Source organism: Cimex lectularius, unplaced genomic scaffold, assembly GCF_000648675.2.
Source record: "Cimex lectularius strain Harlan isolate CLEC.00 unplaced genomic scaffold, Clec_2.1 scaffold99, whole genome shotgun sequence".
Taxonomy (NCBI): Eukaryota; Metazoa; Arthropoda; class Insecta; order Hemiptera; family Cimicidae; genus Cimex; species Cimex lectularius.
The window spans coordinates 1,075,041-1,090,221 of NW_019392713.1; the positions used below are offsets into that span (position 1 = coordinate 1,075,041).

Below are 15,181 nucleotides of genomic sequence, written 5' to 3' on the forward strand. Positions count from 1 at the left end.
GATGCGGTCATCAAACAAGCAAGTTTTATAACTTAGCTTTCAACCCTAACCCTAATCATTGTGACGAAGCCCTGATGACCTCAATAAAGATTGAAAGCTTGGCATAAGTTACAAAACTTACTTGCATGATGTCTGCATCCCTGATCTCTAACTTAATTGTCATCAATAATACACTTCAGTTGAGCAAAGAAGTAATCGACAAAAATAACATGTTACTTGTAGTGAGATATCGCATTCACTAATGTTCCTAATTAAATTTTTGACTTATTGGTCGGTAGTTTTCATGATTTATGCTTGTCTGTTTTTTGTTTTGAAGTCATCACAAGAATGGCGTGTTTCCATTGTTTAGGAAAATAAATCACTCGCAAAATTGTGTTGTAGATCTAGATAAAAAAACAAGGGATTCACTTTTTATAAAAAATTGGTTCTACTCACATATTTGTTGTTTACAACTACCGGATTTCCAGCTTAAATCTCATCATCAGGTTGAAAGGATTTACAAGCACTTCTCTCAACATTAATTATAAGATTTACCTGCTGATCCCAGCGAACACGACACTCCAATGAGAAGCTGGTTTGTATTGGCGTTCAATTTTAAACGTGCGAAAAACATGAATTTCAACAAAACTAAATATTACATTAATAAATACTGTAAGAAAATAATTTTAAATTGGTGATTAATTTGTATGTTTTTATTAATTAATTAAAATTAATAATAAAAAAGTTGCATCACATTTGTTATCGAGCTCATGCCCGCAACGTTTTTGCCGATATAAAAATGTGGAACTTAAAACACGTAATTAAATCATATTATTCAGAAATAGGGTTCTATTATTAATTATTAGGTTTGTTTGACTTTATTGACAAAGCGATGTATTTGCAGTATTATAAAATGTTATTCAATAAAAAATATGCATGTTATGGTGAAAAACAGTATTTATTTACATCACATTATTAGTATTTATACATTAAAGAGTTTATTTTTCAAGTGGTGCATAATTAAGAAGTTTCTCAATAAGATCAACATGTCCAAGCAGCATTCTCCTGCAACAGTATCTTTTCAGTCCAAGGGCATCAAGGGCATCACTGAAAAATCAAATATGACGTTATATTTTTCATTTTAATTGGAAAAATAAATCTAGTATATACCCTTCAGTATATTCTGCCTGAAGAAGTCCGAGATATGATTCCCACTTGTTGCCAATCACTTTACCACATGTAAAGCATCTAACTGGAATAATCATCTCTTAAATCTGAAAACATTAAATACAAATTAAATCCATTATATTTAGTGGTCTGATTGACCAAATTACTTCTTTCGATTAATTAATTTACATTTTTATGTAAGGTTTTGGTTGAAATGAAAAAAGCTAGTGTCACAAACAGGATTCGAACCCACCAAAAGTCGTAAAAATGTTAATTAAATATAAATTTTAATGAATAATTTTGACCTAAATATATATATACGGTGAAAAACAGCCCCAGAATATTAGAAGTCACAGATTGTAAAAATAGAATGAAATGTAATTTAAAAGCAACCTCACTAAAAATTTTCTGGTAAAAGCTTGGCATGTTGCTTGATTCACTTTTTATATTTTACAAAATTTACACAAGTGAATGAAATACTCACCCCTTCTCAATTATTCCTATTATGCTCAAGGTTGTAAAGATCGATTGATTGCACTTAAGTCAAATTTTCTATTGAGACCCTTGATTTAGCAACTAACACAATGTTGTAACCAAGGGGCTTGGATTGCCCTATGACACGAATCTTCCCACCTGACCAAGCAGAGGGTCCAGCGAGGCCTAGCTGTTCCCACCTGGAGACTGGACAGTCCAGGCCCAATCCGCTACTAATCATCATGAGAGGTGTACTAATTAGTTAAATATACCTTACCTTATTATCTTATTCTGTTATTTTCTATTTTCCTTGTTTAACTATTTTTCTTGCTGTTACACGAACCTTACCTTGCCTTAGCAGCATTAAACCTTAAGCATTAATTCTTATCTTTTATGACTTAAACGAAGCCTTTTTATATTTTCTCATTTCTCGTTTCTTTGGTCTATGCCTGGTGGGCAAGTTTGGTAAAATTAATTTAGTTTTCTTTTTAAAGTTATTCCTTAGTCTCGGTATATAATCGAGAATTAATTGTGTCGTGTTGAGAGCATTAGTGAAATATTAGACGACACACAACAATAACATATCCATACAAAAAACACATTTTGAGTGAGTATAAATACTTTAATTAAACCTAAAATTTCTATATTGTGTACATCTATGTATAAATTCATTTTCGCATCTTAATTGTATAATTTAAACAATGTTTATAAATTCCAGGCCCTGAAGATGATCTCAATAAAGATCGAAATGTTGGCACGAAAAAGAAATTGTTTTTCTAAACCTACAACACACCAAACTGCATCTCACGATCTCCAAATAATCATTTACGAACTGACACTAAACACCACACATTTCTACACTAGACGAACGAAGAACATGGGATTCTGTCAACAGATTTCAACTAAATATGGACACCAAGCAAAGAGTATTCTGAAGGACTTAGCCAGCAATGAAAAGAAACTTGTATCGGCTATCAATCAGAGAACCTTTTTGTTGAAATGCAGGCAATACAAGGCCCTGAACCTCAATAAAGAAAATGGTTTTGTAAACCTACATTACTCCAAATTGCATCTCACAATTTCTAAATCTAAAAAATAAATAAATAAAAAAAAAAAAAAACCTGAACATGCCGCTTTAACTTTGATTTTTATTTATGTTTTTTAACTACGTATCCAGATCTCTCAATTCAGAGATCTTAATTAATGATTCTTATGATATCTAAATAATAATTTATAATAACAACTAATGATCATAGAGTGTAAACATGGATCATATCTGGTATTTATTTTTTGATTTTATTTTTTTTCATATTCAATTATATTCTCATAAATATTGCTTACATCCATCCTGTCTATTTGTATATTAGAGTTGTTTTTGTTTAATTTTATGTATAACTTTTTTTTAAACGTTCGTCTGCTTGGCACTGTTTCCTTGTCAATATTGAATTGGTAGGTGTTTTGATTCATGGATATGATGTGATAACCCAATACCTTGTCTACTTTGATTTTTGGAATCTAGTTTGTTGTCCTATTTGGGCATCCACTCTTTGTAGCATTTCTCCTATATATTGCACTTTCCAGTCAAATGAAACCTAACGCCAAATAGTAATAATTATGTAGAGGAATAAATTAATAACACTTTAGTACTAACAATAATTTTATGATAGTTAAATATTAATATTCTCATCATCAGGTGACCAGGTCATTTCATGTGGGTCGTGCAACGACGTTTGGCCCTGTGAATTCCTAACAGAATTATGTACAAAACTTGACGAAACGTCCCTACAATAATCATTTTTAATAATGGACACCATTGTGATTCTTAGCAGATGTAATTGCTGAAGTAGAATCCTTCTCACACACAATAAAATTCTTACCCCATAATCACCGATGTTAAACCCTGTTGAACATGCCTTTTCAAAAATTAAAACAAGTGCGAGAAAGATTAGACCGACATTGCAAGTGAACTTGCAGAGATCTTCAGCTGCAGTGTCAACTCAGTGTTACAAGTACTGACTGCACAATTACACTTTGGAGTTAATGTTAAAACTACCGGCAGCTGTTGCAGGAAGATCTCTACATTAATCTTCATATTGGAATTATAACATTTAAATGTATAAATTATTAACATTTTAATTACTTTTGCCTTTTTATAAAATGCCCACATTTTTGGTTTTCATTTGCTTGAAGTAAGGTTTTATCTGCTTGAAAAAAAGTTTCATTTGCTTGGAAAAAGATTTTATTTGCTTGAGAAAAAAGTTTCAACTGTTTGAAAAAACGTTTCATTTGACTGGAAAATGCTATTTTTTCTCAATTTTTGCAATTTATCTTGTAGATTACATGTGCTTAGTTTTCCACCTTTTCTTAAATTTTCACGTTTGAGTGTAATTGTGATATTTTGTTACAATATTTATGAATCAGAATTTTCGGAGCAAATGTACTAAATATCATATGGTGAAGTTCATTGATATTTTTATATTTATGACTTCACATTCCACAACCCGTTTAAGTTTTTATTCATAATTATTCAGAAATCATGAGATGCGGTCTGGTGTGACATAGGTTTAAAAAAAAACATTTTTCTTTATCGTGCCAACATTTCGATCTTTATTGAGATCATTTTCAGGGCTCAAAGTGTATGTGTTTGTGGAGTGGGCATGAAACACAAGAATGACACGATTACGCAGAAAACATACACCTGAAGATTATCTCAATAAAGACCAAAACGTTGACACGATAAACGTTTTTCTAAAACCTATGTCACACCAGACTGCATCTCATGATCTCAGAATAATCATTAACTAACCATCACTGAACTCACACATTTTTATTCATAGATATTCCGATTTTTGATAGCACTATTTTGTGTTCCCCCGATAATATCCAGACATTCCATAAGTCCACTCCACAACCCAGCAATGCCACTGTTTAGACGTAATCAATTCTCTTGTGTTCAAACATGCTCGGGTGCTTTTCTTGATGTGGCTCAAGTATCAATAATCAAGGAATTAGAGGTAACAGTGCATTGGCAGAAAATAAATGTAGTAGAATCGTTAATAAATTGTGTTTTTATATTAAGCCGCAATTTACTTACAACTGGAATAAACGGGGGTCAAAATGGGAAGTTTGTGGCACGGACGATCGACTTCACGATAGCTCAAGTGGTAGAATAGCTGCGTATTTAGCCGAAAGTCGTGGGTTCGAATCCCGCCTATGTCACGACTTTTTCATTTCAAAAAAATTGTGTATAATTAATTGAGAAATAAAATTTACTCACCCAAAATATACTATAATTGTTGATCTTCTAAGAAATAAAAACCATCAAATAGTTTCGGTGAAACCTCCTTCGTTTGTTAGAAAACAGAAGCACGTTTGTCGTTCGTTTTCGGTCGATCCGCTTATGGCAGGACGGTCTGTTATTGATTGTCCGGTTGCGCAGGCGTCGCCCTCTCGCGGCCGTCGGCTCAGTCTAATCACGGCAGCCCTCGGACTCGGACCCCGCGCCTTCCACCTCACGTCAGTCCAGTTCGAAAGCCGCCGCTGTCACCACGGTGCCATGCCAGCCTCGGCCCTCGTCCCCCTGTGATACGCCGCACGCGAATTTCCCCCTTGAGGGATTTTCAACGGATTGCCACAAGTTTTTCTCGAATTTGAATTCGAGGGATGGCGGACAAAGCGCAGAAGGGACACTGCAAGAAAAACAAGCATTCACAGTCCCAGGATGCGAGCGATGCTGAATCTGAATTATCGCCGGTAAGTTTTTTTTCTCCTCATTTGAACGATTTACCAGAAAAGACAACCGTGCCATTTTCAATATTTGTTAAAGCCAACAAAAGAGTCCATTCAACAACCAAAATATGATGGACAAAAATTTTACATAATATTGGAAACAAGAACGTCAGAAAAGTTACCAAACTTCTCAAAACCATACAATAATGGCGGATTTGTTAACACAGAAAGAAACTATATTTCCATATATTTTGCAAGACGGAAATCAATTTTATGAATGAATCAATACATTAATCTTCATTCCAGAGCCTGTTTGAAGTTTATTTCGAACAGGAAGTACTCTAGAAATATCAGGATGAAAACGCGAAGACTGGAGAATTATCACAATTCATAAGAAGTTACCTAGGATATACAGGTTGCAGGCCTGATACTAGTTTTATGGTAACTAAATCAAATCGATACGTACTTACATTCCGCACATTATACATTTATTATACTTAGGGTATATAGAAATCTTCATTCACAGCTGTTTGCAGTTTTTGTCCAAAAGGATTCTCGAAGTGTCTGCATTAAAACACTGAGATTGAATAATTATCATATATGATAAGAAAGCTAGTTAGGATATACATGTTGCAGGCCAGAAACAAGTTTTATGATAACTAAATCAAATCGATACATACATTCTATACATTTTTATACTTGGGGCATATAATAATCTTCATTCACAGCTGTTTGCTGTTTCTGTCCAAAAGTACTGTCGAAATGCCGGGATGAAAACGCGAAGAATGAAGAATTATGACAATTGATATCAAAGCTGCCTAGGATACACAGGTTGCAGGCCAGAAACAAGTTTTATGATTAATAAATCAAACTGATACATTCATTATACATGTGTTATACATGGCATACAATTTTATTGACAACTTGGCATAAATACTGCGTGCAAAGTATCCTCATGTGGGTGACAGGAATACCATAGACTTAAAATAAAGTTTTATGATAACTAAATCAAATCAATATATATATATATATATTCCATACATTATTGTATTCATACAGAAATCTACATTCACAGCTGTTTGTAGTTTTTGTCAAAAAGGACTCTCGAAATGTTTGGATTAAAACACGAAGATTGAAGAATTATTACAATTGATAAGAAAGCTACCTAGGATAAACAGGTTGCAGGCCAGAAACAAGTTTTATGATTAATAAATCATCCCTGACCATTAATATATCAAATCGATACATTCATACATTCCATACATTATACATTTATTGTACTTAGGGTATACAGAAAACTTTATCCCCAGCCTGTTTCAGGTTTTTTCTAACACGAAGTACTTTCAAAATGTCACGATGAAAGCCATGAAAAATGAAAAATTCTTACAATTGATAAGATACATTCATACTTACATTCCATACATTATAAATTTATTATATTTAGGACATACAGAAATCTTCATTCACAGCTGTTTGTAGTTTTTGTCCAAAAGGACTCGAAATGACAGGATTAAAACACAAAGATTGAAGAATTATCACAATAGATAAGAAAGCTGGGTAGGATATACATCTTGCAGACTAGAAAGAAGTTTTATGATTAATAAATCACCCCTAACAATTAATAAATTAAACCGATACATAGTACATTCTATACATTTATTATACTTAGGGTATATAGGAATCATCATTCACTGCTGTTTGCCGTTTTTGTCCAAAAGGACTATCGAAACTTCAGGATTAAAACGCGAAGGATGAAGAATTGTCACATTTGATAAGAAAGCTAGCTAGGATATACAGGTTGCAGGTCAGAAACTTAGCCATAGTTTTATGATAACTAAATCAAATCGATACGTACATACATATATTATAAATTTATTCACTCACTATTTATTTAAAACTTCATTCACAGTTTGGTGTAATTTTTGTCAGGATACGCAAGTTGCTAGGATGAAAACTATGCGCTTAGAATTCTTCGAATTGTTAAGAAAAATAATAAGTAAGTAATAACGAAGTATTCTCCTGTTGGTAGGATGAAAACAGTGTGCTAAGAATTTTAAAAATTGATAAGATAAGTAGGAAGTAACTACTTTCTTCACGAGAGAAATTAGTTTTATCGGTTAATAAATACATTCTACATTTATTACACTTTACGTAAACATTTGTTGATAGTTTGGTGTAGAATTTTTGTGGACGAATTATTCGCGTGTGGGTAAGATGAAAACCATGGACTTAGAATTCTTACAATTGATAAGAAAGATAGGAAAAAACACATTCCGTTAGCCAGAAACTAGTTTTGTTATTGAAGTACGGATAAATTCAACACTTATACATTGTATAATTTATGCATATGTATGTAAAACCTTTTGTTTTTATTGATGAAGAATAGGATGAAGAATTTTTACAATTGATGAGAAAGAAGGGATAAATTCTATTTTGCAAGACGAAAATTCTTTATTATTAATAAATCTTTACATAAATACAATACCTGCGTTATATATTTATTTATCTATTCTTATATGAGGAGATAGTGTTAGTAGGAAGAAAATCATGCACTTATAATTGATAAGAAAGGTAGGAAGGAACCACAATTTGCAGGATAAAATTAGTTTTCTGAGTAATCTATATATTAAAAAATTATACATATATAAAAAATTATATACGAGTAATTTTTTATAATTATAATATATATATAAAGTTTTTTTTTAATGATGAAGTATTATTGTGTTGATAGGATGAAGGCCATGTACCAAGAATTTTAATAAATGATAAGAAAGATAATGAGAAACTACATTTGGCATGAAATAAACAGGTTTTATTATTAATATGTCACTCAATACATACGGTTATTCCATAGATTTTATGTATATTACAATTTATGCAAATACATATATAAAAGTTTCAGATTAACATATTATATAATTATAAAAGAGCAAAACTATTGCGAGAGCATAAAGGTTGCAGATATATATTGTATTGAACAAAATTTCTCATTCCAGTTCAGCTTGTTTCCTAGTTAAATATCGATAGGAAAAATAGTTTTACGTATAAATCACCATATCTGGTAAAAAAAGCCTGTACATATACACACACACCCACGCACAAACCCTAAAAAAATATTGATCAATAAAACGTGGAGACTATTACAAAATATATGAATAAATTCAAGGCCTTTTAACGATAAAAACGTGGAAACAAGCTTGCCATATTTTGTTTTTCATGAAGTCAACGCATTAATTCGGTTTTTGGTAAAGTGTGATAATTTTTAAATCACCGAAGAAGAATTGATAAGATAACTGATTTTAGTACAGAATACTATAAACAAAGCAGTTTACAGAGAGATTCATATACTAATAAAATGTAAAAGATATTAACTACTAACTATAATTAAAAGAACATTTTCGTTTGTTGAATTAGAATACGTAATAAAAATATAATTCAACCCACAATAGTTCACCTTGTTTAAAGAATTCTGATTCAAGGATACAGGAAGAGCTGATGTGGTGAAAATTGTCAAATTTTATCGCATACAATTTAGTAGGTTCTCACCAAACTGGTCTAATTGTTTTAAAATAAAATGTTGCTATAATGATAACATATTATAAGTAAAAATGGCAAGAAAAACCCAAATCTGCCTAGACTCCTATAGAGTCCTTAAATTTAGCTATCTGTAGAGGATGTACGTTAAAGTATAAGTATAAACGAAGAGATTTGACAAGGATATTAGAAGGAGTCGGCAAATTAACAATTATTTAGGGAAAAAATTAAAGAAGAAGAGAACACACGCAAACACACACAGACACAAATATTTCACATATAAAGCAAAATTCGACATTGCACGAAGTTTTATCATTATTACGACACAGTATATTTGATGGGCACACAAGAGCTACTGTTTAGTAAGGAAATGCAGATTTTACTGACAGGGCATTTGTATGATAATGACATGGTAACAACAATTTTCATAATATTGAGAGAAGGTAGGCCAACTTGGTACAAAACACAAATTTTCTATTCTATAATTTTGGTAAAATTTGAAATATTGCTTTGAAAGGAATGGCCAACAATAAAAATTTAAATAAAGCTTCATAATATTATGTACATATATAGAATTGTTTTATTAGTTTGTTGGCTTAGTCGTACGAGCAAGTATATATTTATGAACCCAATATTTCAAGTGGAAAATTCATTAATGGGTTACTTTGACCAAAAAGGAAGATAAGTATGTTAAATTGGTGTTTTGCTTTATATTGGACATGATATTAATAATTCTTAATCAATGGTACGATTTAAAGTTTAATTTTGTATAAGATCGCTTGTCGGCCTTTTCAAAGTGTAGTATCTGTTCTTGTCAACTTAATCTCTGGTACGACTTCCATAAGGATAGTCCAGTAGATTAAACTGATTTTTGGAAAAAAAATTGTACATGTGATCGCTTGAGAATGAAAAGGGAAGGTTGGACGGAAACTCGAAATATTTAAAACCAAACATTTTTGTATTTGAACTATGTTGTTTATGATGATGAGAAGGATACGAGAAAGCAGGGATATACCTAAACACTTTAGCCTTTTTTAGCCTGTAATTTTTCTAGTTTCTTAGTTCATTAGTTCATTTAATAGTTAATTGTCTCGATCCATCTTTTAAGAAGTAGTAGGTCTTCTTGTCTTGCTTAGACGTCATTGCTGCAATTCTTTTTCCCCGGTCTTCTTGGTACCCTAGGTCACGTCCTTCCTTACATTGAGCGGTTGCAATTGGATAATTACATGACATTATTTTTCTATTAGGGAAAATATATTGAAAACCCCCGCTATCATGCCAAGTTATAGGACAGCGTTCTTTTTACTCATATTCATGTACCTGTCGTCCAAACAATAATTACCTTCTTGGCAGAAGATTTTAATGGTTCGCATTGCATAAAAAATTGAATGTTTCATCTCTGATGTATTCCAGCACCATCAACATGTTTGTCGCATTGTGCAGTTCCGTTATATCGGGGCGAGTTGTCGTAAGCCTCAGAAACTTGTTCTGGACAGCCTGCAGCCTGGTGAAATTAGTCTTGTATGTAAGACTCCAATAGGGGCACGCATACATGACTACCACCTTGTGGTCGGTTGGTTTTCTTGGAAATTATAGAATAGTTAAACTATGAAAAACAATAGAAGTACTCGGAAAACAACTATTAATCATGATGAGTGACGTCAAAAATCATAATTTTTTCATAATTTTGTGCCGAAGTTTATTCATAAATAAATATTTGAAAAATGCATAATTGAAATAAAATAAAAACCTAGATGCCCAAAAGAGTGGCAATAAGGATTTTATGAACGAATCAAACGAACCATCAGTCTTATTGAGCAGTAGATGCAAAAATAAATAAAATAAAGCCAATGACAGTAGTGAAAACACAAAAACGCTGTACTTCGCATAATTTTGTCAGCATCAGTGCAGAATAAATTGATGTAACCATGAATATTCAAGGATGGTAGGATCTAAGGAAATACATAATCTTCCCTAGCCCCACCCCCAAAAAACAAAACAAAAAAGCTTCCTTTTTAAATTTGAGACTATCTAAACGAAAATACAGAATCACGAACAAAATTTGAAACAGAAGCGATTCCAAAGTACTTAATACATTTTTCCTTTTGAAATACAATTATTGTCATGTCAAGCAAATAGGAAATTTATTTAAAAAAGCCTGTCGTTCCCAAGATTAAGGTTAACCAATAGGGAGTTAAGAAATAACAAATAGACAAAATTATCTATTTTTATAATTGAAGGGAAGGATGCTTTCGAAAACAATTCCTTGTCTTGTTATTCAATACCCGTTTCAACGTACAAACAAGTTGTTTTGTTACAAATAATGATATGAGATTAAATAATTTCGGAGGATATCACGCTTTAAAACGAAACAAATTCGATTTATATTGTAATTTGTCCCGACAAATCAATCCGAAATGTCATCAGTACGGATCCATCGTTACAGATTTTCCTCAGTCAGTGGCGTAACGAAACGATCTGGCAATGATTACACCACTTATACCAATTACTGTGCTCATTGAACGGTTTAGTGTATGCGATTGTTCTTCGGACGCCGGTCATATCCGAACAAGGCCCAGACGTCAAATTTACAACGATCTAACTATGAGTTAAGAGTTCCGTTTAAGAAACGGATGCACCGTTTATTTTTCCTGCTTGATAAGGCCAATTCCGGGGCAATCTATGAAAATACCTAGTAAAGTTGTCTTCGACGGGCTTGATATGCGTGTTTTATGATCGTTATCACCGTAAAACCATAGCCCCGTGCTATTTGCCAAAGGAGCCTCTTTAAAGATTTCTTTCTACCCTAAGAGAAATATTCATACAACTATCATGATTTTTTTTAAAAATAACCATAAGTCTATTCATTAGAGTCAAATTTAACCAAATTTACCTGCACCTTTGGTGCTTCGAAGGCATTCAGAAACTGTTGTGCAAAGGAAGTCTCAACTTGTTCCAAAACCATGGCTTCAAAAATTCTAGTGCTACTGTTTGATTACCCCTTTTTTCTTTTCTCGACGGATGGATCATCATCGCCATCAGACCAATCTCTAACCAAGTTTACTATGTCTGGCACCCCAAAAGTTAGTCCACTTCTCTTTTTTTTTTTTGTGGGCCTATTATGAGATGTAGGAGTGTGTTATCCTTCTGATATCCTATATCCCAAGTATAGATTATGGGCCTATATTTGATCTTGCAGATCCTTCTCTAGCCAGTTCGTCTGCTTTGTCATTACTCAGAACCCTTTTGTGTACTGGCACCCATGTTCTCAGGTCGTTGTTTTCCCAGGTTGAAGATTTTGGATACATTCATTGTATATTTTGGGTGTAACAATTTTTACGTCCTAGCGCTTTCATGGCTGCTTGGCTGTCTGATCTTATGAGGGTTTTTGTCAGTGTAACTTCTTTTAAGATTTTCTAAGGTACAAACCTTTGTAACATGTAATTCAGGTTGAAAAACCGAAGTGTATTTCACTAATGATGATGAGCTTGATGATTGATCGAATTTTGGGTTTGCGTCATTACGCACGCCCAGTGCAGGCAAGCACACATGATCCAGTTACATAGTTTGTTTTGGAGTCATCTGTATAGCTTAAACGTTTTTTTAAAACAAAAATTTCAAAAATTGGGACGAAACCTAGGAGATTGTTTTATGGAGGCTACGATAATGCGTCCTTGTCCGATTGGTGATATTTTTTCCGACGCGAAGGACGCCCGTGGCCTTCTTTGACGGCCTTTCGTGAAATGTTTCGATCTACTTTTTCAACAAGAAATGTGTGAATCGAAACTTTTAATAATTTGTAATACTAATAACACCGAAAAAACTTTCAAAGTTATTAAAAAAATTAAGCAATAAAAAATAAATAGGTTTAAAAAAAACAGACATGTTTACTACAGGCTATATTTCTATCTTTTATATTTTAATCTTTAAAATGTATACGCGTATACATCAAACTATACTCGAAATAGCTCGCACCTGTAGGAATAAGTCAGTTGACAAAATTAAATAAATCATTTCGTTTGGGCAAAAACCAAATTTACTTACATCGGCTATCAGCAATAGCCATAACAACGTATTTTATTATTAGCACGTACAAAACAAATTTTCACAAAATTTTTATTATTAAAATTTCAATCTGACATCGGGAAGTCGGCGAATTTAAACGTTCCATTTACAAGGTTATATAATGGCAAGAATATAATGGCAAGATAACGGTCCCCTATTCTCGCAGTTTCCTTCCATGACATACATTATTATTATTATTATTGTCGTGTAATATGTTAGGATGAAATCAATATAATTGCAAACTGTTATCGGATTGCTTGTAAAATTACCTAATTGCCCTTGGAATCCCAACCAATTGGAAAGGTATGAATAAAAGAAAGACTACTTGTTTTGAACAAACTATATTAGAGGATTAGTTAGGTTTCTAGAAAAGCCTTTTGAATAAATAACACCTTTAAAATAAACATTTGGTCATATATTTTAAGAAAACTCAATTTCAAAAAATAATTGCTCAATAATTAACCTTACATAAAAAATATATCTATTTCTTCCAGCTCAAACAAAAAAACAAAGCAACAATATTAATCTTGAACTTTTAATTTAAAACAGACTCGGATATTTTTTTAAAGTACGAAAAGCACTTGATTCTTTAATGCCAGTATTTTGTAGTAAAATTAATTTATTCATTATTTCACCAAAGCTTTTGAGCTCTTACTTTGGCTAATGAAAGTATTGAACTTTTTTCAATCGGCGCCATAAAATTTGAAATTTGCATAATTTTTTTAATAAGAAAACCATTTTAATGTCCAGGCGATTATCAAACGTTAAAAAACCTCATTAAAAGTGAGTTAAATTATGAATGTGCTTCTTTTTTTATTATATAAAGCCTCGGATAAGTTGATTACAATATTAAACAATAGACGTTCTCAAAAGTGGAAGAGTTCACGGCTAACTGTCAGCCTTGGGATGGCTCGGAAAATAGACGAGTTAATTACCCAAGGGGAATAATTTCGTCCTTACAGGGAAAAATTACAAGAAGGTGGAAGGAAAGGCTACCGCCGTCAAGGTTTTATATTCTCCTTTTATTTATACTTGGCTTATTAATTATTTTATTGTTCTTCCACCGTATTGTAACTCACGATTCGTATTTCCTCCGGTAAATTGTCGAGTATAACTGAAAATGTGGCTTACATCCGGGAAAACGAGCTAAAAATTAAGTTTGATTTATTGCAGGTTACTTACAAGGATATCTATTTTAAAGTTAGTAATTGAGAGTTGTTCATTTTAGGTTATTACTTTAAACACAATTATTGACTTGAGTTTAGAGGAATAGAACAACTCTCAGAAATAACAAAAATGCTTTTTTCTACGTTAGGTGAGGGTGAGTTGAGAAAGGGTGAAAGTGAGAGATGGAATTTTTTGACGTTTCGAGAATTTACACCCATCATCAGAATCTGTTGAAAGATGTCAATTTCCATTTTTCCATTCTAGATTATCCTGAGTTAAATAGTTTTTTATTTTATTCTTTAGGTTATTCCCTTGCGTTTAAAGGTATTACATTATAATTTTTATTATGTAACATGGGTGTAAATTCCCGAAACGTCCAAAAAATTTAAAGTAAAAAATATATTATTTTTAAAAAAACCACAAGGAAAAGTTAAAAAAGGAACAAATTTAAAATTGCAATCTACAAAAATAAGTAGTTAATTTCTATTCGCCTAAAAAAAAGATTCCTTAAAAAAAAATTCTCTATTTCACATTCTTGTAATCAAGTTTGATCAGGACCAAAAATACAATTTTTGGTTTTGTGGCAATTCAATTAGGACAAAAAACCCACAATTTAACGCAGAAATTAAGCTTAATATATTTTATAATTGTGAAATTCTTTAATGGAAAAAAATTATTAAAATAATTACAATCCATGTCGGTTTGAAAAATATTATCGTTTTAAGGTAAAAGTAATTGGTAAATTTATATTTGATTTTTATAATTGGAGAGAAAGGTACTTTCCAAAACATCCGTTTTCTTCAGAATCCTTTTAAAAAAGCAATTTATTTCAAATAATATCAAAAATGACTGATATCTGTGATGACTTTATCAAAGATATCGCTTTTAGAGCGAGTCATTTTCTTTAACAAAAATTGAAAAGTCATCTGTATAAATCAATGGGAGCTGAATTTCTTCAGTCACTGGCGTAACGAAACGATCATCTGGCAATGATTATGCCACTTAGATCAATTATTGTGCTCAGTGAACTGTTTAGTGAATCTAGCCTATAAGGCCCGATGATAGA

General features: G+C 32.1%; 2 protein-coding genes and 1 pseudogene across 3 annotated transcripts in view; 2 read left to right on the plus strand and 1 right to left on the minus strand.

The window, feature by feature from the left end:
- Positions 1 to 918: 918 nt before the first annotated feature.
- LOC106663243 (DNA-directed RNA polymerases I, II, and III subunit RPABC5) lies at positions 919 to 5,004 on the minus strand. 2 transcript variants are annotated; one of them, XM_014387936.2, is made up of 3 exons: positions 4,898 to 5,004; positions 1,150 to 1,253; positions 919 to 1,086 (listed from the first exon to the last, which is right to left on the minus strand). In XM_014387936.2, exons 2-3 carry the CDS (start codon positions 1,242 to 1,244, stop codon positions 978 to 980), a joined length of 204 nt encoding a protein of 67 aa, XP_014243422.1. In that variant the 5' UTR covers positions 1,245 to 1,253; positions 4,898 to 5,004; the 3' UTR covers positions 919 to 977. The 2 variants fall into 2 exon arrangements, with proteins under 2 accessions (XP_014243422.1, XP_014243431.1); XM_014387945.2 differs by lacking the exon at positions 4,898 to 5,004 and adding an exon at positions 4,715 to 4,811.
- A 106-nt stretch (positions 5,005 to 5,110) lies between these two features.
- Positions 5,111 to 15,181, plus strand: part of LOC106663217 (SH3 and multiple ankyrin repeat domains protein 1) — a 98,048-nt gene continuing 87,977 nt past the window's right edge. Inside the window, exon 1 of the mRNA XM_014387907.1 lies at positions 5,111 to 5,373. Coding sequence (XP_014243393.1) covers positions 5,284 to 5,373 — 90 coding nt within the window. The 5' untranslated portion in view covers positions 5,111 to 5,283. The remainder of the gene's footprint in view (positions 5,374 to 15,181) is intronic.
- On the plus strand, positions 9,658 to 9,771 carry LOC112126746 (annotated as a pseudogene).

Coding starts and splice junctions, on each gene's coding strand:
- LOC106663243 (XM_014387936.2), bottom strand. CDS start 1,244: ATGATTATTCCAGTTAGATGCTTTACATGTGGTAAAGTGATTGGCAAC. Junction 1,087..1,149: donor CAGGCAGAATATACTGAAGG/GTATATACTAGA, acceptor TTGATTTTTCAG/TGATGCCCTTGATGCCCTTG.